General features: G+C 37.8%; 2 protein-coding genes across 6 annotated transcripts in view; both read left to right on the forward strand.

Moving 5' to 3' along the window:
* LOC107582547 (disks large homolog 5-like) overlaps positions 1–17,042 on the forward strand; it is a 95,502-nt gene extending 78,460 nt beyond the window's left edge. The window contains exons 21-31 of the mRNA XM_016268443.1: positions 1,889–2,057; positions 2,434–2,511; positions 5,354–5,537; positions 7,240–7,388; positions 8,083–8,253; positions 10,698–10,894; positions 10,992–11,135; positions 12,345–12,472; positions 12,717–12,826; positions 14,938–15,047; positions 15,402–17,042. Coding sequence (XP_016123929.1) covers positions 1,889–2,057; positions 2,434–2,511; positions 5,354–5,537; positions 7,240–7,388; positions 8,083–8,253; positions 10,698–10,894; positions 10,992–11,135; positions 12,345–12,472; positions 12,717–12,826; positions 14,938–15,047; positions 15,402–15,505 — 1,544 coding nt within the window. The 3' untranslated portion in view covers positions 15,506–17,042. The remainder of the gene's footprint in view (positions 1–1,888; positions 2,058–2,433; positions 2,512–5,353; positions 5,538–7,239; positions 7,389–8,082; positions 8,254–10,697; positions 10,895–10,991; positions 11,136–12,344; positions 12,473–12,716; positions 12,827–14,937; positions 15,048–15,401) is intronic.
* Positions 17,043–21,615: 4,573 nt separating this feature from the next.
* LOC107582501 (calcium-activated potassium channel subunit alpha-1) overlaps positions 21,616–23,313 on the forward strand; it is a 256,363-nt gene continuing 254,665 nt past the window's right edge. For all 5 annotated transcript variants that reach the window (XM_016268375.1, XM_016268378.1, XM_016268376.1 and 2 more), the window contains exon 1: positions 21,616–21,656. The gene's annotated coding sequence lies outside the window, so the exon portion shown is untranslated. The remainder of the gene's footprint in view (positions 21,657–23,313) is intronic.

The raw sequence follows: 23,313 nt of genomic DNA on the forward strand, positions 1-23,313 counted from the left end.
CAGTGGAAACTAATCCCGTATTTTCTAATAATATTACCAAGGGAAACATGTATATCGAAAATAGCAGAGGACCTAGGACAGATCCTTGTGGCGCTCCATATTTTACTGGTGATAACTGAGATGTCTCCCAATTTAAATTAACAAAATGGTATCGATCGGACAGGTAGGATCTAAACCATCTTAAAGCCTGCCCTTGAATACCTGTATAGTTTTGTAATCGATCTATGAGTATGTCATGATCTATAGTGTCAAACGCAGCACTAAGATCAAGTAAAACTAGCAATGAGATGCAGCCTTGGTCTGACGCAAGAAGCAAGTCATTTGTAATTTTAACAAGTGCAGTTTCTGTGCTATGGTGGGGCCTGAAACCTGAAAATTAACACCCATTTCTACATATGTAGAAGAGACTGCAGGCATCATACTTCAATAAACATTTCAAGTAGGATGCTACATTGTCAACTCACGTCTATGTGTTTTAGTCAAGTTATTTATTTATTTAGTTATTTAATTATTTCTGAAATATGTTTATTTAGAATTTGTAATCCAGTGTTGTCTTCCATACTGCAGTATATAAAACTAAACCACCAGATGCAGCAATACGGTACAGGAAAGGCAATTAAAATGTCAGACTAAGCTAAATCAAGTAAGACATGTCAAGTAGAGAACACTTTGCACAAACAAGTCTGACATTTGTATACACTGAAATATTGGAAGCCTGAATAAATAACCTGCGGCAAATAGGTTTTCTTTCCTAACTAATAGTGATTCATACATAAAATTTAAGTCTCCGTTTAGTTTCAGCGTCAAATATATACAAAGTAGTGGAAATGAACTGTTCTTTGTCCCAAAGTTTCCTTTTGTACTAGAACAGATCAATAATAATGTATATTCATGGTATTTTAGTGATCATTTTGTTGGTGAATTAAAATGAGCAAATATCGGCATTGTGAAAATCGTGATGATTTTAATGTTCTATTCAGCCATTCAGCTATAAAGTGTACCATTTAGCTAATTTTGCACTTATTTCTTGTTTCATGACTTGCGAGTATGAGAGTGTGAAGACTAAGGTCTTTCAGTAGCATTTCTGATTTAAACTTCAGTTGCAAAATTGGCATTCAGGAAATGTCCCTGCCCTTTTCATGATCATTCAAAAGTTTGGGGTCTGTATTTAAAAAAAAAAAAAAAAAAAAAAAAAAATTTTGGGTTTTTTTTTAAAAAAAAAAAAAAAAAAAAAAAAAGAATTTATGGTTTTGAAAGAAGTCTCTTATGCTCACCAAGGCTGCACTTATTTGACCAAAAATACAGTTAAAACGGTAATATTGTGAAACATTATTACATTTTAAAATAACTGCTTTTTATTTTAATACATTTTAAAATGTAATTTATTCCTGTGATGCAAAGAAGAAGAATTTTCACTATCACTATCCTTCAGAAGTCATTCTAATATTCTAATAATTGCTGCTTAAGAAACATTTAATATTGTTATCAATGTCAAAAACAGTTGTGTTGCTCTATATTTTTGTGGGAACTGTGATTGTATTTTCAAGATTTGGGAAAAAATGTAAAGTTCAAAAGAACAGCATGTATTTAAAATAAATTTTTTATTATAAATGGCTTTACTGTATTAATTTAATTAAAAAATCCTACCAACCCCAACGTTTTGAAACTGTTGTGTCTGTCTGTAAATGTTGCTGTTTGTTACTATTTATTATATTTAAGTAAATTTTTGCTCTGTATTACTTGCAGTAAACATTTTAGTCTAATTGGCCTTGATGGCAAATGCATAAATATAGAGGGTTGTATGGATTGTTGTCAAAATTGTGAAGTAGTTGTGTTATAGTCAGTCTAGAATCCATGCTGATTGTTGTTTCTGTGTGTTGTTCATCAGGGTCCCTGTCTCATTCAGAATGCAGCAGTCCCAGTCTCATCACGCCACCTCTGTCTCCTTTCAATCTGGAGACGTCCTCGTTTGCCTCCAGCCAGTCTCAGAGCTCCATCTCCACCCTGCCCAGGATCTCCGTCAGCCCCGTACCCACGGGAGAGCGGAGAAAAGACAGGTACACTCGCGCTGCCTCGGGTCCTCCACCCCCCCCCCCCCCCCGCAACAGCTCGCACTTATCCACATACAGCTCAGAAGCCCTTTATCTGACTCCAATAATTGGACTGTGCGTGAATATAAAGTAATGTATGTTGAAGGATCAGTCATTCATAACGTCACCGTCGCTCAACTTATTTTAATCTGCACCATCATATAAAATTCAGATCGACTTTGAGTGGAGTTTTGTAAACTAGGTCACTCATTCATTCCAGTTGTTCTTATGTATTTATTATAATTCTTCTCTACATATTTGTCTTCCTCCAGAGTCCCTTGTGTGTCTCTCTCTTTCACAATCTGTTTTTCTCCTCTCTTCTTTGCTCCTCTGAATCTTTCAGATCTCTGTACCATAACAGATCCTTTCTGAGAATCCCTCTGGCTGCTAGGCCTAGGTTCTCCTCTCTCAGATGCTTGAGGTTTGTTCCCTGCCAGTTACGCACAGGGAATGCCTGACAAACGTAGTTGTTTGCTCCAAGTGGTTGGCTGTAGAAATTCCTGCTTCTCTGTGTTGTGTTAGCATACAGCCCAGGCTACAAGAAATATATTTACCACATGGAAATGCTGCTTTACCAAAGTAAAATGGGTTGTGAATGGCAGTTCATGATGACTCTGACTGATTAGTCAACTAGTTGTTCAGGCAAACCAAAGACCTTGAAAACGTGTTGTTTTCCGAGGCCCTTGTTATTTTGTTTTATTTACATGGTTAGGTCACTCCAAAATTTCAATTGTCCTCAATCACTCACCTTCATGTCATTCCAAATCAAGACTTTAAAGGGGTCATATGATGTTGCTAAAAAGAACATTGTTTTGTGTATTTGATGTAATGAAATGTGTTTATGCGGTTTAAGGTTCAAAAAACACATTATTTTCCACATACTGTACATTATTGTTTCTCCTCTGTGCCCCGCCTTTCTGAAACGCGTCGATTTTTACAAAGCTCATCGGTCTGAAAAGCGAGGTGTGCTCTGATTGGCCAGCTATCCAGTGCGTTGTGATTGGCCGAATACATCAAGCGAAATGTTACGACCCTTACCATATTGTGATGATGCCCTGTCCGGCCGGAGCGATGATTGCGGATATCGTCCTCTTTTGGAAGGCCAAACAAAGTAGTTTCTCTTTCACAACGAAACACACAGCGTCTCGACATGGCGGCAGCAACAATACTACAGCGAGAATAAAAGTTATGCCTTCTTTCTTTGCGTGAACATTTGGGCGGCGTTATGCAAATCTTCCCACATCGTGACGTAGGTATGTGGGGGCGTGTTAGAACGAGCCGTTTTAGGTAGGCGTGGCTGACTCTTAACTTTTATAAAGAATATCTCTTTGGATTTGAGACTTTAGTCTTTGCAATTTTACAGATCTTCTTTATGCACCAAGAGCTTGTAACACTCCAAAGAGAAAGGAAACATTTAAATAGCATCATATGACCCCTTTAATTCTTTCAAAGACACGTGAGGATATTTTTAATGAAACCTTAGAAATTTCTATCCCTCCATTGAGGAAGAAAAAAAAACGAATCCATGTGATTACTTTTAAAGGTAAAAGTAATCAATGTGAATCAAAGTTTATTCCAAGTGTTCTAAAGAGACATGATTGTTTTACATGAGATATAAAGCGATGGTCACACTTTATTTTAAGGTCCAATTCTCGCTATTAACAACCTATTAACTATGACTTGTCTCAATAAAATCCAAATATTCTGCTTATTAATAGTTAGTAAGGTAGTTGTTAAGTTTAGGTATTGGGTAGGATTAAAGAGGTAGAATATGGTCATGCAGAATATGTGCTTTATAAGTATTAATACATAGCCAATATGTTAATGATAGGCATGCTAATAAGCAACTAGTTAATAGTGAGAATTGGTCCCTAAACTAAAGTCTTACCAAAGAGATAAACATTAATCAATGCTCATGCAAAGAGTAAAGTGTCAACTGACACGCAAGCATAAAACTCATTGGTTCTCACATGTCAAGTGCAGTTGAGCTTCTGTTTACCATATTCGATGTGCTCAGTGTATGCGTGTTGATTAATGTCTATAAGTGGAAAAAAATCCTAATTGAATCTGTTAATTATAAAAAGTGACCGTGTCTCTACAATTTTTTTTATTAAACCGTTCTGTTCATATAAATTACTTGTAAAATCTCTTTATGTACATTTTGAAGCTTGAACATTTTGGTGGAATGGACTTTCAATGGAGGGACAGAAATCTCACACATTTCATAAAAAATGTCTTTCATTGTGTTCAGGATGAACGAACATCATACGTTTTGAATGACATGAGGGTGAGTAAATATGACAGAATTTTCATCTTTGTGTGAACTATCCCTTTAATACAACTACATGGAGGGGATCAGGTTTATAAATCTCGGTCAACATTTTCCTTCAAGTGGAGTTTAATTGGTGTTATTGGGTAATATTTCCCGCTGCTTCTAATTTACGTTTTTGATTAACCTGCTCAGCAAGAGATTCCTCATGAATGTTAAATCTGTACAGAGCAGGTTTAGCTGTTTTTGGAGTAAATGTGTACTTCAGTGCTTAAGTGAGACATTTATGATTTGCATGTCAGTTTGGCTGCTCTCATCCTGAAAAGATCCAGAGTTTCCTCAATCAGTCAATCACAAATGCTAAAGGGAGTTTAAAGCTGCTATAAGGAATTTTTGCCATGTGTAAAATATCAGGTATCTCTGAAATAAGTGTCTTGAGAAATCTAACCTGTTTCTGACTTGTAGATGATAGCCAGGAGGTTATCATCGCTTACAGCAGCTTTAATAATTTCTTTACTCAGGAATATAGAGGTCTGTTTTGAAATGTGGTGTACTTGTCAGTGAAGTGTTGATGTTTTGTCTGGACATGGAGCTGTTACATTAAAGCCAGATTTTACTTGTTTGGGTGGTAAATTGGGTATATATACATGCGTATTTAGGTTAGGAGAATAAATGTATAACCTTCTGGATCTTTTATTGAAGTCCTCCTGTATGCACACTCCCTCCGCTTTCTACCCTGTTTGTGTGCCTGTGTGGCAGTTAGTCCTCCAAACTGCCAGTTCAGTAAATGTCTCTTGCTGTACACCCACCTGCATTTCTTTGGAATGCCTTCTTTTGGAAGGATATGTGCAATGCTTTACAGTTTGGCCATACATTTTGTAGCTCTTCTCAAAGAAAGCATAAATATGCAGCTTACTTTTTGGAAACGCCTGGGTCACACAACACAAAATCCATGACTTTGGGTGACCAGCCTGTTTTTGCTCTTGAATGTCAGGATGTCTTCTGAGAGTTCCAAGAAAGTTCCAGAGCCTCGCTTGGTAACGGTGAGGAAGACTCAGGGAGAGCTGGGCATTCAGCTGTGTGGAGGAAACCTGCAGGGGATATTTGTGGAGAGGCTGGAAGAGGACAGTCCTGCCAGAGGAGTGGATGGTCTTGTGCCTGGGGACATGATACTTGAGGTAAATGGAGCTACTGCTCTTTCTGTGTTGTACTTTTAGGGAACTACTATGAACAGAAATGGTGAGACTACAGTTCTTTGTAAGACACAAAAGAATGATTGTACTTCCTTTTTTTAGTGTTATATGCCTTGCACTGACCTGAAATGACAAATACACTATCATGGACAGCCCTGACTGTTACAATCCAGACAAACAGGTTTCCGGAAGCATCTTAACATTGGCACTGGTGCAGTTAGACTTTTAACTTAAGCTGAATATTATGATTTGGTTTTCTACTCTGTATAGTGCTGCATTGATGACACATTTCACCCTGGTTTCTTTGACAAAAAGCCAATTGGAATTTCTTCAATTGGCTTTTGGATTATTGCAGAAAGTGAGCTCTGTGACCAACAAAAGTTATGATTCCTGCACATTTTGTTAATCGAGATGATCTTCACAAATGAACAAAACCTTTATGAATTTAAAGGGTTAGATCACCCAAAAATGAAAATTAGGATGTGTTTTACTTACCCCCGAGGCATCCTAGGTGTATATGACTTTTTTCTTTCAGACAAATCCAGTTGGAGTTATATTAAAAATTGTCCTGGCTATTCCAAGCTCTATCATTGCTGTCAGTCAGCGGCTGTTGCAGTGCTTCAGTCCAAAAGAAGTGAAATAAAAACGACCATCCATAAAAAAAAAAGTGTCTTACACGGCTTGGGGGGTGAACAAAGGCCTCCTGTAGCGAATCAATGTGTTTTTGTAAGAAAAATATCCATATTCAAAACGTAATAATCACTTTAATCTAGCTTGCCCCAACAGTTGTACATGGAAGCAACTCCGGGTGTATTACCTCTGAGTTCAGCGCTGCGCATGCGCCGGTGAGTCTCGTGAAAACCAACGTTTGTTAACAGGAGCAAAGGAAGCAAAGTTTCCTTACTTTAGCAAAGGAAAACCAGTCTCCTCTTGGCTTATTTCGAAATCCTCTGACATTTTTTTTTTTTTTTTATTTTTTTTTATTTATTTTTTTTTACAAATCCTCGTTTTGTACTTCGAATTAGTGACCGTTGTTTTGCTTTGATCTCTTGCCTGCGCTTCCGCATTTGTCACTTCTGAGCGGCGCATGCACAAAGCCGACCTCATACGTCATCCGCCTGGAACTGCTTCCATTTACAACAGTGAGCGCAAGCTAGTTTAAAGTGATGATTACGTTTTGAATATGGATATTTTTCATACAAAAACGCATCGATTCGCTACAAGAGGCCTTTGTTCACCCCCCGGAGCCATGTGAGACACTTTTTTTTATGGATGGGCGCTTTTTATTTAATTTATTTTGGACTGAAGCACTGCAATACCCGATGACTGACAGCAATGATAGAGCTTGGAATAGCCAGGACAATTTTTTATATAACTCCAACTGGATTCGTCTCAAAGAAGAAAGTCATATACACCTAGGATGCCTCGGGGGTGAGTGAAACACAGCCTAATTTTCATTTTTGGGTGAACTAACCCTTTAAAGTCCAAATACAGTCACCAAAAGTAAGCAAAGTTAGGCTATAAATAAACTACATCACGGTCGATTTCAATGTCTCCATCGCTTAAGCTTCCGATAACTCTTGTAGTCTTTGTTTAAAATGGACAAGTAGTAATCTTTCAGTAAGAATAGTTTGCAGGAGTGCAAGTCTGATGATTGCACCCTTTCTGTCATTCTTTGTTCATCCAGTATGGCACTGTTAGTATGAAGAATAAGACTGTTGAGGAGGCGTATCTGGAAATGCTGAAGCCTGCAGAAACAGTGACGTTCAGAGTCCAGCATCGTCTGGATGAGTTCAACCAGGTGAAGGACACTCCTGGAGATGGATTCTATATCAGGTACAGCATGATCTCGTCTGCATCAACATACATCACCATTCATGGCCACTTTCCGCTTCCATAGAACCAAATGCCAGTGTTTGGGCCTTGTGTGCGCTGCTCTAAATATAGATATGTGAGAAAACTGCTGCAATGGGAATCTTTTAATCTCTTTAATTATGTTTAAGATGGAGGGTGAGATATTGTATCTGGCGGTGAAGATCGTATCACCAAATCTCCATAATTTGTGTTCTATAATAGTAGCTGTGGTAATTAGATGGTTGGAGACAGAGATGCATTGTGTCTGCGCGGTGGAAAAAGAATAATGGAAGAGGGCTGTTCAGAAATAGCCATGTTTGTCTTTGCAAATGAAATTCTGTGGCCCGCAGCTGTTGCAGGCGCTTTTTATGCCTGCTCTCCCATGATGTCACAGGCTGTAAATAATCTCCATCTATCTGCATGTCATGAATGACCAGGGATGAGGAGTTATGGGTGGCCGCTAAAAGCCGCCTCGTGCTACTCCCAGGAATGAGGGATCGACTCTGTCCCGGCCTCTTCCTGAATTTTTCATTCGTTCTTTCCTTCCTTTATTTTTCATTGTCTTCTGCACTCTTTTCATTTGTCTCGTATTACCTCGTTCTTGCAGACGCTGCAGCCTTTCCCCGTGTATAATGCTGTCACTTGTTGAATTATTCATGTCCTCTTTCTCTTCCAGAGCACTTTATGACCGAGTGGCTGAGACTGAGCTCGACCTCTCTTTTAAGAAAGACGACATCCTCTATGTGGATGACACACTACCAAATGGCAACTTCGGCACCTGGATGGCCTGGCAACTTGACGAAAATGCACAAAAAATTCAAAGAGGGCAGATCCCTAGCAAATATATGTGAGTCACACCCTCTGAAGACACTATCTTTAGAAAGCATCATATTATTAATGCTTTTATTTACATTTATATTTGTATTCTTTTTTTGACAGTAAAGACATTGTAGCGAATCACCTCATGGGGAAATATGAATAATTAATCATAACTAGTTATAATTAATTATAAATATTTAGATCCGCTGTAGATACTGTATTTAGTTGACCTCTCAGGGTCAACTGTCTGTCAATTCTAAGAACGTTAATTTCCTGGTTAAGGGAAATAACTTTCTTACTATACAACTCTACACAGAGCTTGTAGCATAAATCTGCATGATTAAGTGACTCCAGTTATGAGCAAACAATGAACAACGTCAAGTGTGATACAAATAAGACTTTATGAACTACATAAACACTTAAACTAGTCTAACATACTACATAAACACTTAAACTGGTCCAACATACACACACACACACATACAGTTGGTATAGGAAAGGGTTAAAGCTTAACGCAGTAGAGAGAAGAGAAAATAAGAATATGACGTTATGGAACCATTTGCATATTCAGCAGATCTACAGTCTGAAGGGAACATCAGATTCTTAGTTCAAACACACCTTTGTAAAAAAGGTGCAAATGATACCTAATGTATCAATTAATAAGACTAAGTTTGAATACTTGCACGTCTCGTCTGTCTGAAAGAAAGGCTTGATGCAGTCCAAAGGTTCAAGTTTATCTTTGCTGAAGTTGGTTGATGAAAAAGAACCAGTTTGCGTCAGAGAATCTTGATGAATGGAAAAGTCAAGGCCGAAGCCTGGCACGTACTTAAGGATGTCCTGGAGCATTGTAGCTCACATCTTCTCAGAATTCAAACAAACCACCGACTCTGGGCGGGTCACATGGTGTGATGCCTTTAAGGTCGGAGAAGATCCCCGCCTCTCAAGATGGGCTTGTCCAATGAGAAAGGCCGTTATCCCAAGTGGGAGTTTTGAAATACTGGGGAGTTTTATGACTCTTTGTGTGGAAGCATGGTAATTTGCATATGAACTTGAATCGAAATTACTAAAGATTCTCAGGACACTAATATATTGCCTATGTACCAACATATAATATACACGCTTGTTTCGATCATCAGAAGGCGAATTCATAGATACTAAACATGGAAGGATTACATATAGGCAAGATTACAGGAATGGGTTCCATCATAAGCATGCATAAAATAGTCTAAAAATATCAAAGACAACATACACCATGACCTGAAGGATACACTGTTCATTCAAAGAAAGGTTTTCCTATGAATTAATTAGTAGAAAAGTCCATTTCTACTGTGCCTTGTGCCTCTTGCGATGGAACATGCAGTGATTTTCCCTGCTTCGCATTCCATTAGGTCGTAAATGTATCTGGTGTCAGGGTTGCCATGGTAACCAGGGTCCTGGGCCCTGTTCACAGACAACTTGGCACCCAGTATGTTTATTGGGTGAGGGGTCTGTGAACGTTTGTTAATCTACTGAATAATTGATTTGTTAAATCAAATGAAAAATGGTGTGTCTGATTGGTCCAGACGCTACAGACATTGTTACAAAAGATTCTGTTTCAATAATGCTGTTTTTCAAACTTCGAAAAATCCTGGGGGGAAAAACAATTCCACACTTTCCATGCTTTACTACACAGCACAACTATTTTCAACTAATAATAATAAGAAATGTTTAAAAACGGCTTATTAGCATGATTTCTGAAGGAACATGTGACTTTGAAGACTGGTGTAATAATACTGAAAATTCAGCTTTGCATCACAGGAATAAATTAACTCTATTAAAATAGAAAGCAGTGTAAATTATAATTATATTTTACAAAATTTGTATTTTTACTGTATTTAAAAATAGAATGGTGGACATAAGAAACTCCCTTTTTTAATAAAAAACTTTTTAACCAAAACTTAAAACTTTTAAGTTTTTAACCAAAACTTTTGAATGTGTAGTGTATAAATATTGGCTGATATTTGACCACTTTTTTTTTTTATTGCATCAGATGCAAACCATTCCCACTTGGCTGATTACATTTTTAAATTGTATTATTATAGAATTTTATATTTTATTATTTTACATGAGTATTGTGGGAATATGTTGTAATGTTTAAAGTTAGTGTTTAATTTCAGCAATCTTGAGTACACACAATCTGTGGTATAAATGTATAACTGTAGCCTTTTAGCTACATACTAGATTTATATTTTCTGATTTAATTCAACCACTAGTTAGAATTAACTTGAATTCATGTGTTCGGAATAATGCATAAGCTTACCTCAGACACAAAAATGTGTGTATACATAGGTTATGACCACTGATCTATAATAGTCATTATAGATCAGTGGTTATGACTGGTTTTTAAATGAACTGAATAATAGGAGGTAACAGTATGAAACATACTATACAGACGACTGCAGTTGTGTGACCTGGACTCATGTTCTGCTGTAGGATGGATCAGGAGTTCTACCGCAGACACAGTATGACTGAACTGAAGGACGAGGCGGGCTCCAGTAAGACCCTCTCCGCTGCCGCACGCCGATCCTTCTTCCGCAGGAAACAGAAGCACAAACGTAGCAGCTCCAAAGACGGGAAAGATGCTGTAGCCTTGGACGCAATCAGCACAGACTCGATTCCATTCTTAGATGGTGAGACCCTCCAGTATCTCATAATGCAGTGCTGGTGGAATTAGCATTTTGATAAGATTGATGTTGACCCTGTTTTGTTTTTTTGGGGTGTGGTCAGATTTTGTGAGTCTGGCCTATCAGAGAGTGCAGAAGATTGACTGCATGTCTCCCAGACCGGTGCTGATCCTCGGCCCGCTGGTGGATCCTGTTAAAGACATGCTGGTCAAGGAATCCCCCGAGAAATTCAGCAGATGTGTGCTCGGTAAATGTCCACTAGTGTTTACCTGCAGTGTGATCTCTGTTGAAATGATTTTTGTAATCCTAGTGTACGGTTAACTGTTTATGCTTTATGGCATTGAGATTTATCAGTACTGGTTGTGAGTTCTAATAATATCTGACTGACACTACTCTCAAAATACAGATGTCAATATAACACATTTTCCAGAGAATTAAAGCAAATAATTGAAGATAATTTAGGCATTTTAGTTGGCTAATTGATTGTTGCTGTTTACTACAACTACAAAGATAGTCTATACATTAACTGTGAGCAAATTTTGCAGTTTTCTCCATAATAGACACAGCACAGTCATTTATAGACAACAGCATTATCAAATACTGTCATACCAGTGCCTGTACTCAATTGAGAGGTTACTTGAAGTGAGTTACCCATACTAGGAATTAGTGCTCTGCATTTGAACCCATCCTAAGTGCACACACACACAGCAGTGAACGCACACACCGTGAACACACACCCGGAGCAGTGGGCAGCCATTTTTGCTGCGGCCTTGCTCAAGGGTACCTCAGTCGTGGTATCGAAGGTGGGAGAGAGCGCGCTGTACATTCACTCCCCTCACCTACAATCCCTGCCGGACCGGAGACTCGAACTCGCAACCTTTTAATACTTTAATTTTCACTTAAATTAAAGTATTAAAATGACTAAAACTGAAATAAAAATAAACTAACACTAAATGGAATTTACTGAAATAAACCTAAAAGTAAAATGAAAACTGAAAAGATAAAAGTAAAAAAATCCAAAATATAAAAAAAATACTATAATAATATATAAGTTATACTAAAATAGGTTCAGTACCCACTCAGTTTGGTACCCATATATATATGTATATATATAATGGTGTGTGCCTATTATAAAAAAAAATTGTATAATGGGAATTTTCTTTTTTTTTTCTTTTTTCTTTTAAATTGAGTTGTCTAGTGATTAAAGCCTTTATCACACAAGTCACTTTTTTTACAAACATTTGTAACTTTTTTATTTATTTATTGAATGGTTGTTTGAAAAAAACTTCGTTCGCTTAATTGAAATGAACTTGGTGTACAAGCTGTCGTTTTATTTGAATTTGTTAGTATTGAAATTCATAAAGGACTGTTAAATTGCATATTAGTTTTTGCTGGTTCAGCCTAATGATGCTGCTGAATATGAGTGTGCTGAGCTTTGTTTGTTCTGCTTATCCAGAGGTGATGAAGGCTTCCCAGCAGGCCATCGAGCGTGGGGTGAAAGACTTTCTCTTCATTGACTACAAACGGAGGAGTGGCCATTTTGATGTGACTACTGTTGCCTCCATCAAGGAGATCACAGACAAGGTTTTTCCACACCTCTGCTGATCGCATCTTAGTCAAATTTTTTATGATTTTAAATTGAGACAATATAGCCCTTAATAATAAGCTAAAATCTGATAAATCTTTTAATTAGATGAATATCAAGACTGAGGTTCATGTTTGTTGATGTGCTGTCAGTGAGCTCTTGTTTCTCTGTTTGCAGTCGCTCATGCTGTATATGTGTAACATGACTCAGACCTGTTCTGTGCTGTGTCGTTTTCTCTCGTAGGACTGTCACTGTTTGCTTGACATTGCACCTCACGCTATCGAACGGCTTCACAGCGTTCACATTTACCCGATCGTCATTTTCATTCGCTACAAAAACGCAAAGCAGATAAAGTAAGTGTCCACATCCCTCTTCACACATACTTCTCGAATATTTCAGCGACTTAGAGAGCCAGCTGAGCTCTTGGGTGTCCTTGTGGGGCCCGTCCAAACACACACACACGCACACACACTTTCTTTAAGGCCCTCCTGGCACATTTGTTCGCCAAGAAGTTCCTGTGCGCTCCCTCAGGGCCCTGGAGACATTGGGGAAATGGAAAGCAGTTTTACTATGTAGGCTGCATTTGACTTGGAAGAACTGCTGTTAAATAGATGAAAATCTTGGCTCACTTTAACCATAACGTCCCACAGATATAGGACAAGATATATGACAGCGTAGGCAGCCGCTTCAGTCTTTCTGTCTGTGTCTCTCTCCTTCGCTCTCACTCAAGGTTGTCTGCTGAAGGCGCTTTGCGAGATTCCCTGCCCAGTTTATCAGATGAGGAAAATTAAAGCCGACTGTAGACCGTTAATATGTATATCACGGGTTCACAGCATACTGTACTGATAGCTCTCTAGGGGTGTGAGACTTAAAAGGACAATAAATCCCAGCTTTATTCTCCTGATAGCACTGCATAACCATGCCTTTAGGTCTCTTCAGCGCTTCCGTGTGGAGTCGTCCCAACAGAGGTTTTTAAGTTGGTGATTTCCCAGAAGGATTAGCAAATCAAGCCTGCACTCGATGACTATGGGGATTAATGCAGGTCATCTTTGACCTGCTGACTAGCACCTATTTTATATAAAGGCAACCCGAGTTAATCAGTACTGCTCTCATTAGCACTCAGGATCATGACATCATGTCATGTACAATGACTTAATAGGCTGTTGCATTTCTTGAAACTCAGAAAGGCTTTCTATGAATACTCACATACACATACACCAGGGCTGGTTGGTATCTTCATATTCAAATATTCATGATATGTTCACCAGGATTCTGCACCAGTATAAAATAAAGCAACAATTAAATATTACCATGATTTTAATAAAATGAAGTCTGAAGTCTCTGTGTGACATTTTCCATGTATTAAAAAAAAACATATATACAGGTGCATCTCAATAAATTAGAATGTCGTGGAAAAGCTCATTTATTTCAGTAATTCAACTCAAATTGTGAAACTCGTGTATTAAATAAATTCAATGCACACAGACTGAAGTAATTTAAGTCTTTGGTTCTTTTAATTGTGATGATTTTGGTTCACATTTAACAAAAACCCACCAATTCACTATCTCAACAAATTAGAATACTTCATAAGACCAATAAAAAAATTTTTTTAGTGAATTGTTGGCCTTCTGGAAAGTATGTTCATTTACTGTACATGTACTCAATATTTGGTAGGGGCTCCTTTTGCTTTAATTACTGCCTCAATTCGGCGTGGCATGGAGGTGATCAGTTTGTGGCACTGCTGAGGTGGTATGGAAGCCCAGGTTTCTTTGACAGTGGCCTTCAGTTCATCTGCATGTTTTGGTCTCTTGATCCCCAAATCATCACAGACTGTGGAAACTTAACACTGGACTCCAAGCAACTTGGGCGAGAGAGAGAGAGAGAGAGGGTTGTTATATTAGTGCAAATTGTTTTTTTTATTATGGTAATTATTTAACTTTTTTTATTTTATTTTTTTTAGTTTTACTATTAATTTTTATTTAATAGTTAAATTAAATAAATGTAATATAGGAAATCTTGTAAAAAATGCAATATTATCACAGGAGGGTGTTTACATAGACTTTCTTTATTAGGTATATCTGTTTTTTACTTTTGTGTTTTATTTTATATGTAGTATAAGAATGATTGGGAATGAAGTTAAAAAAGGCAATATAGGAAATCTAGTGAATATTTTATTTTGTTTTACTTTACTTTACTTTACACAGACAACACCTGTCACAGCCGGGTGTTTACATAGATGTTCAGTTGTTTTGCCCTGCAGGAATATATATCTCAAGGGAGCTGCACACTTTTACTCAGTTTTAGTATTTAACAGCTGATGTCTTTATTTTACAAGCGTTTTATTATTATGCGCCCCTCCAAAATGTTGCTGCTTGAACCACGTTTGTCTCAAAAGAACAATGTCATTGTGCATGTTTAATCTTGTAATGTCATTATGAATGACTGCCTCTGTTTGCCTGTGTAGAGAGCAGAAGGATCCAGTTTATCTACGGGATAAAGTCTCTCAGAAACATTCCAAGGAGCAGTTTGAGACCGCACAGAAGATAGAGCAGGAGTATAGCAAATTTTTCACAGGTTTGCTATTCTTATCTGCCTCGGTACAAATCAGTTTCAAAATATGACACCATGTTGTGAAGCAGATGTATTTATTTATTTTAACCAAATATGATCATATTACTCATTTAATATAGTAAATTACAATTAAAGTACATTTATTGTGTTTATTTTAATTTTAAGAAGGGAAAATACATCTCTGTGTATAAATTGCCATATGGGAACAGTACGATTTAAAGAAAGAAATTCAAACTTTTATTCAACATTAAAGGTGTTTATAATGTTACAAAAGGTTTCTGTTTCAAATACATGTTGTTCTTTTCAACTTTCGATTCATGAAAGCATGACTCGCTGTTGTTTGATGTTTCCTTACAGGTATCGTTCAAGGAGGCACCTTGCCTTACATTTGCACTCAGATCGTGACTATCGTGGATCAGGAACAGAGCAAAGTTCTGTGGACGCCGCTGGGCTCTCTGTAGAGCTCAGAGACTTACAAACACTAGACTTTATACACAACACACGCAAAGGTACACTAACGTTATGAGCGTCACGTTAAGATGGTGATTCTTTTTTTTTGTCTATTCGTTTTTATTACGTTATTAATTGTAACTTTTATTTGTATATGTGTGTATGAGTGTCTACAGGTGTGTGTGTGTGTGTGTGTGTGTGTGTGTGTGTGTATGCAAATGCAGGACGATAGCACTGAAGTATTTGTTCGTTTCCTTTGGTCTTCCTGACAGACATGTAAAGTTTTAGCAATGCTGCATTTAAGACATTCGTTTACAGAGCAGTCAGTCGGTGAATTGTTTAACGTCTGCCTGAATGTGAAGGCCTCCATACAAGCAGCCCTGCTCCAAAACGGTATGCGTGACACCCTCCTACGTCTGACATATCAGCTCAAGGACTGAATCCTCGTCTCGTGGTTTAAGAGTCGTTTGTGGCCAAGTTTGTTGTGTAGATGTCAGTGAACGTTGCTTTGAATCGTAGTGCTTATCTATGGAGCCCGAGACAGACAGCAGCTAAGCGGTTCCTACGGGCCAAATGGAAGTGCCTTTGGAGATCTACTGAGCGTATGACTGGCATGAGGTGAAAGCCTGGTATTTAAACCGTAAAACTTCTCAGATTGCACTCCAGGGCTAGACAGACCACTGTGTACTATGAGATCTCGAAGCATTCTCATAGCAGAGCTTATATTTAGAGAGAATATACCACGTAACACTTGTACTTGTGCATATGAACTGAAGTACGAGCACACATGTATGCGTATGTTTGCAATTTCATCGAAATATATAGAAATATATTTACTGTATTTTTACTAGGCTGTAGTCCTAGGGGAGTGTGACGGAGTGTCACGTCTTAGCAAATATTAGCATGTTTGTGTGCGTGCGAGAGAGAGAGAGAGAGAGAGAGCGAATGCACGTTTCCTGTGTTGTATGTTTGTCAGTCACTTTTATATGTACTACACACTAAAAACAAAACGAAAGCAAAAAAAAAAAAAAAACCATCACGAAAAGAAAAGTTGCAGGGTAAACCTGAAATGGTTTTCTTAAATCTGTTTAAATGTTAGTTGTTTTCATTGCTATTTAATTAAATTTTGTATTATTATTATTATTATTATTATTATTGAGGCATGTTATGTCTCATGCAGACCAGTAGCCCCATTAATGTTGTGCCAAAAACACATTTTCTTTCGTTTTTCTGTTTTGCACTTCCAATGTTCTGAACCCTAAACAAATGACTGTTTGTAGGTTTCCAGTAGAATGGAAATAGGTACTATCATTTTTACTGTAAAATAATATCCATGTGTATCACTCCAGCTCCATACATTTCATTTACTGCCTTTTCAAAGAAAAAAAGTGAAACCGTGCATAAAAAGGGATTTCTTATTACATTTCTTTTTTTTCACGGTAAGATATCAGTCCATTGGGTTGAAATTAGACATTTTTAAAAAGTGAATCTAACGCCTAACTATTATTCTGAATAGCTAGCATACGGTTTTACACGAGGGATTCATCACCACAGAGTATTTATATTGATTGTATTATTATTATTATTATTATTATTATTCAAGAGGCATGTTATGTCTCATGCAGACCAGTAGCCCCATTAATGTTGTGCCAAAAACACATTTTCTTTCGTTTTTCTGTTTTGCACTTCCAATGTTCTGAACCCTAAACAAATGACTGTTTGTAGGTTTCCAGTAGAATGGAAATAGGTACTATCATTTTTACTGTAAAATAATATCCATGTGTATCACTCCAGCTCCATACATTTCATTTACTGCCTTTTCAAAGAAAAAAAGTGAAACCGTGCATAAAAAGGGATTTCTTATTACATTTCTTTTTTTTCACGGTAAGATATCAGTCCATTGGGTTGAAATTAGACATTTTTAAAAAGTGAATCTAACGCCTAACTATTATTCTGAATAGCTAGCATACGGTTTTACACGAGGGATTCATCACCACAGAGTATTTATATTGCGATTAAAACACAGGGACTGTTTCCATTGGGATTTCTTTTATTCTAAAAGAATGTGATTTGGATGAAAACGTCATTAATGCGAGAATAAAAGTCGTTTTCTGTATCTCACAATGTCATTAAATGAATCACGACGGTGTGTGTTTGATTGATGGGTGTATTCATTGTGCTGCGGGCTGAGATCTCCATCATATTAAGGGTGTCATACAGCTGCTTCTGCAGCGCCGGTTGCATCTACGGCAGATTGACGTGTGCTGTAATTGAGTGTGGAGCTGTCTTATTTGTTGCTCCTCCTTGAAGCTGATGCACTGCGTCTAACCATGGGGAAGATATGGTGTTAATTACTGGAACTAAGGTGAGCTCTCAGACAATAGCTGCATCTGTAAGGCTGTCAGCTGCTGTTTGGGGTGCATGGGGCTGTTAAACCTGACGTGATGTGACATTTTCTTAATTGTTTGCAAAAAATTCTTGTCAAAAAAAGTTGTTTTATCAGACCATCAGCTGACCGAGTAGAACACTACAGCACTGTGTCATTTGAACTTGCCTTGATGGCACTGAAAAGCACTGGTGAAGGCTGTGTAGTATAGATAGACAGACAGAGATGGATGTAAAGATAGATACTGTAGTGTAGATAGACAGATGTTATAAACACATAGGTGTGTGAATATAGATAGATGTAGCGGTAGACAGGCAGTTGGATGTAGGTATAGACAGATACACAAACATAGGTAGCCTGTAGATATAGACAAAATCCATGTCTATCAACATTTGTGTATCTGTATATCTACATCCATCTGATAGATAGATAGAGAGAGATAGATGGATGGATGTAGATTGAATGGATATAGATATATAGACAGATGTAAATACAGTCAGATAGATGTCGATATAAACGGATGTCGGGTGTAAAGATAGATACTGTAGTGTAGATAGACAGATGTTATAAACACATAGGTGTGTGAATATAGATAGATGTAGCGGTAGACAGGCAGTTGGATGTAGGTATAGACAGATACACAAACATAGGTAGCCTGTAGATATAGACAAAATCCATGTCTGTATCAACATTTGTGTATCTGTATATCTACATCCATCTGATAGATAGATAGAGATAGATGGATGGATGTAGATTGAATGGATATAGATATATAGACAGATGTAAATACAGTCAGATAGATGTCGATATAAACGGATGTAGATATAGACATGTAGATACAGACAGATAAGTGGATGTCCAAATAGATGATGCAGATATAGATACATTTATCACATTTCAAGTAAATTAATGTACTATGAACAAACATCTGTTCATATAACATTGACCTAATTTAATTAATGCCATAATATACTTGGTCATTTTTAGCTCAAGTTATCGCATTAACTAATATTGACAAACTGACAGACTTTTTATTGTAAAGTGTCACAGAATATATATATAAAAAAAGTCGTGTTTCATGGGGGAAAATTTTTTTAAAGAGTATGTAAATAATTTTCCTTATTTTATTTTTTTTCTTCCCAGTTTAAATCATTTGATCTCAACTGTCCATTAGCATTCAATATTTCAAGTGTGTACTATAACGATACTATACTAAAATGCATGCAATTAATTCGCATATTTACATTTTAGCAGCAAAGGCTGTCACTTGCACATGAATCATTTGTGAAACAGGCTTCAAAACTGTAGCCAAAGACTTAATTATCATAATATGCTGCTTTAAAGAGGCATTGAAGAATAGTGTGCTTCTGGCCACACATTCCTCCTTGTTTTCAGCTGCCCTTCGACAAACTGACAGACTTTTTATTGTAAAGTGTCACAGCATATATATATAAAAAAAGTCGTGTTTCATGGGGGGGAAAAATGTTAGAGTATGTAAATAATAATTTTCCTTATTTTATTTTTTTTCTTCCCAGTTTAAATCATTTGATCTCAACTGTCCATTAGCATTCAATATTTCAAGTGTGTACTATAACGATACTATACTAAAATGCATGCAATTAATTCGCATATTTACATTTTAGCAGCAAAGGCTGTCACTTGCACATGAATCATTTGTGAAACAGGCTTCAAAACTGTAGCCAAAGACTTAATTATCATAATATGCTGCTTTAAAGAGGCATTGAAGAATAGTGTGCTTCTGGCCACACATTCCTCCTTGTTTTCAGCTGCCCTTCAAACAAGAATGAAGAGTCATCAGGTAAGCCCTAGCAAACATTCTCCTGACAGAGAGGTCACTGGCTGTACGACAGCACATTTCCTTAGTAAAGGATTAGTGTGGTGTGTAGCACTGAAGATGCCCTCGGCCATGCCAGCGCCGATTATCACAGTTCAGTCATGAGAAGTCAAGCTCCTCCCCCAAGCGCGTCCTCATTTGGCTCGTGCTGATTTCTTGTCCTGAGCTTCCTCTCTCAGCCACGGGAAGCCCTTTGCGGCATTCTTAGGCTTCACCCCGAAAGCAACACGTCCTTCAAGTCCCCTTCCTCTTTTTTTAGAAAGGGTCGAGTCTCCTGCTGGCGTATATGTTTCGCTGACAGCTCTTCTGAACTTGAGAACTAGTACTAGAACCTGAGTGGTCAACTAATGAAACATTTTTCGCCCATTGTGTGCTCTTCTCCTCCAGCATTGAAATAAAGTTCCTGTGGATGTCTGTGTAACTAAGCTTTGCATCTGTCAGCTATGCTGTTGTGTGATGCGGCTCTTGCAGGAACCAGTTCTTTAGCCGTCTAAGCTGACAGCTGGGCACGTTTTCCAGGAAGACGACCAGTCGTGGATCCTATTGCCCTCCATAAATAACACCACTGAGGCCGGGTCTGCAAGATCCAGACCCTACCAACTGGTGGCCTACTAGAACAGACGGATAGCTGTGATGAGATGGAAAACCATTAAAAGACCCCCTCACATGATACAAGAATATATAGTTTCAGATAAAGAGAAGGACGGAATATGTTGCCAACACAATATGCACACATAGGGACATATTGAGAGAAATCAACTATTTGATTGATTGTTTTTTAAAGGTGGTAGTATTCATTTCTGTCACATGTCTATTGGGTAAGACTCAGGGTCTGTCCTGTCTTAGTGTAACTCTGAAACTGGAGCTATATTGAGAAACCATGTTGCTCCGGGTGCAAATGTCAAATCGCCAAGCTCAATGTTTTTTTTACACTAAACTTGCACTTCTGCTGTTGTCCAGTAGGAGGAGAAGTAACAGATACAGCTTGAACATTTATTTGCTGCTCAACAATGGTGAAAGTGAAACGGAAATCTGAATAAATGCACTTTTGTGTATAAGTTTAGACGTTTATATAATTAAATGTGCAACTTTATTTAATTTTTTGGGAAATAAAATTCAAGATAAACAGTAAATTGCAAAGACCCCTAAAAAAAATCATGTTTAGTATATCACTGAAAGATATCACTCATTTAGAAGATACAGGAACTGAAGAGGCCAATGCAGTTGATGACATGACTGCCACTAGATCGGTTTAATTTGTCCTCTCTGATGATTGTTGGCAGCAGGAAGATAAACTCTGTAACATTTACATCCTTGCATTATCCATTAAGCACACCATCAGACAAATGAGTGCCTAATCATTTGTTGGAGAACACTTCATTATACATCTGATCCAATAGTTACTAGAATAAAGTCAACACACAATTCTGAAAGGTCAAAAACGGCAAAAGATGAAACTGAACCAAATACTATTTTATAATTTTAGGTGGTCAATTTATATACATGCACAGAGACAACTAAGCAAATGCATAAATAAATCAAATCAAGACAGTGGAATATTTTGGAGTGACTTGATCTGTTGATACGACTATAGGCCAGCATACACCAGCTGACAACCATCTACAAAGATTCTGTTTCAGCTGCTATTTTGGTTAAGTACCAGCATCTCTCAGACCGTAAATCATAACCATAAAAAATCACAGATGTCAGTAAATCTCTTTTACACATCATTGGGCTTTTATCTATGTTTATACTTTGAAAATGACTTGGTTTAGGGTCTCATTTCATAGCCTGTCAAGTACAGGCACCGTGTATCTTGTCATCTGTCTTATAAGTATCCACAGAATAATAATAATGATGATGATGATGATGATTTAAGTACCTGTGGACGGTCTGCTGCCATTGCAACACCAAAAACAAGGTAATGCGAGCCCTTTCCCCTCTCCACGAAAAGCCCCATTAGCTGGAATTAAATGGTCGTGTTATCTTTGTGCATTGGTAGTTTATCTTAATAACGAAATGGCAGTGGATTGGCATTGATAGAAGTAATTCATTGTGAGTAATACATTGGATCTGCATGACAATTTCGCAGCAAGCACTCAGTCTGAATAAACCACGGGCACAGACCAAAACATGTCAGCATTTGCACATTTAAAGAACTTGGAATTAAGAGATTCATATATATATATGTATGTCAACAAATGATAGCCTTTTATATAGGCCTCATATGTGTATGAACAAATAACAGTATTTAAATCTTTTATTTGATCATTTTTTCTCCTTGTTAGTGGTTTGTTGATGGATGAAAATGGTTGATAGGTGTCAGAAAAATATTCAGAGAATACTGGGTCTTACAGGCATGGTGTCAGTAATGGGACGAGCAGCAGAGGCCGGCCATGTTGAGCAAGTGGGTGAGACTGAGAGCGTGCCATTATATTAGTCATATAGATTGCACCGTACAGGTGTAATGCACCTGAAAAAAAATCCCACATCATCTTAGAGTTGCTCATCTGTGCTTCCTGCTTGTGTTTTACACTTTACGGATTGGTTATTCGCTGTGTCTTCCCATTGTTCTCTAGGTGATAAGTGCCCCCAGGTGCAGTTGCGCGATGGAAGGAATGATGACTTAAAGGGTTCATATGATGTTGCTAAAAAGAACATTATTTTGTGTATTTGGTGTAATGAAATGTGTTTATGCGGTTTAAGGTTCAAAAAACACATTATTTCCCACATACTGTATATTATAGTTTCTCCTCTATGCCCCGCCTTTCTGAAACGCCTTGATTTTTACAAAGCTCATCGGTCTGAAAAGCGAGGTGTGCTCTGATTTTCCAGCTATTCAGTGCGTTGTGATTGGCCAAATACCTCAAGCGTGTGACATAAATGTTACGCCCCTTACCATACTGTGATCTAGTGTTGTCACGGTACCAAAATTTCAGTATTCGGTACCAATAGGGCCTTTCGCACCGCTTTAGTTCCAGAACTAAATGGACAGTACTAAAGTACTGGGACAACTTTGCGCAAACTATTTCCCAGTACTATTTAAAGGGTTGCATTTGCACCGACAGTGTGTACTAGGAACCGGTCGACAGCGTCGTCATTTGTGCGCGGCGTTCAACAACAGAAACAAAGAACAACAGGAGGATGGAGGACGCTGTGATCTTATAGTTTCTCCTCTATGCCACGCCTTTCTGAAACGCCTTGATTTTTACAAAGCTCATCGGTCTGAAAAGCGAGGTGTGCTCTGATTTTCCAGCTACTCAGTGCGTTGTGATTGGCCAAATACCTCAAGCGTGTGACATAAATGTTACGCCCCTTACCATACTGTGATCTAGTGTTGTCACGGTACCAATATTTCAGTATTCGGTACCAATAGGGCCTTTCGCACCGCTTTAGTTCCAGAACTAAATGGACAGTACTAAAGTACTGGGACAACTTTGCGCAAACTATTTCCCAGTACTATTTAAAGGGTTGCATTTGCACCGACAGTGTGTACTAGGAACCGGTCGACAGAGAAAGGAGGACTAAGAATATCCAATGACAACTGACAGTGCTACATTTGCTACAAGTGCCTGCAC

This window comes from Sinocyclocheilus grahami, unplaced genomic scaffold (assembly GCF_001515645.1).
Source record: "Sinocyclocheilus grahami isolate Dianchi unplaced genomic scaffold, SAMN03320097.WGS_v1.1 scaffold45.1, whole genome shotgun sequence".
NCBI classification, from domain to species: Eukaryota; Metazoa; Chordata; class Actinopteri; order Cypriniformes; family Cyprinidae; genus Sinocyclocheilus; species Sinocyclocheilus grahami.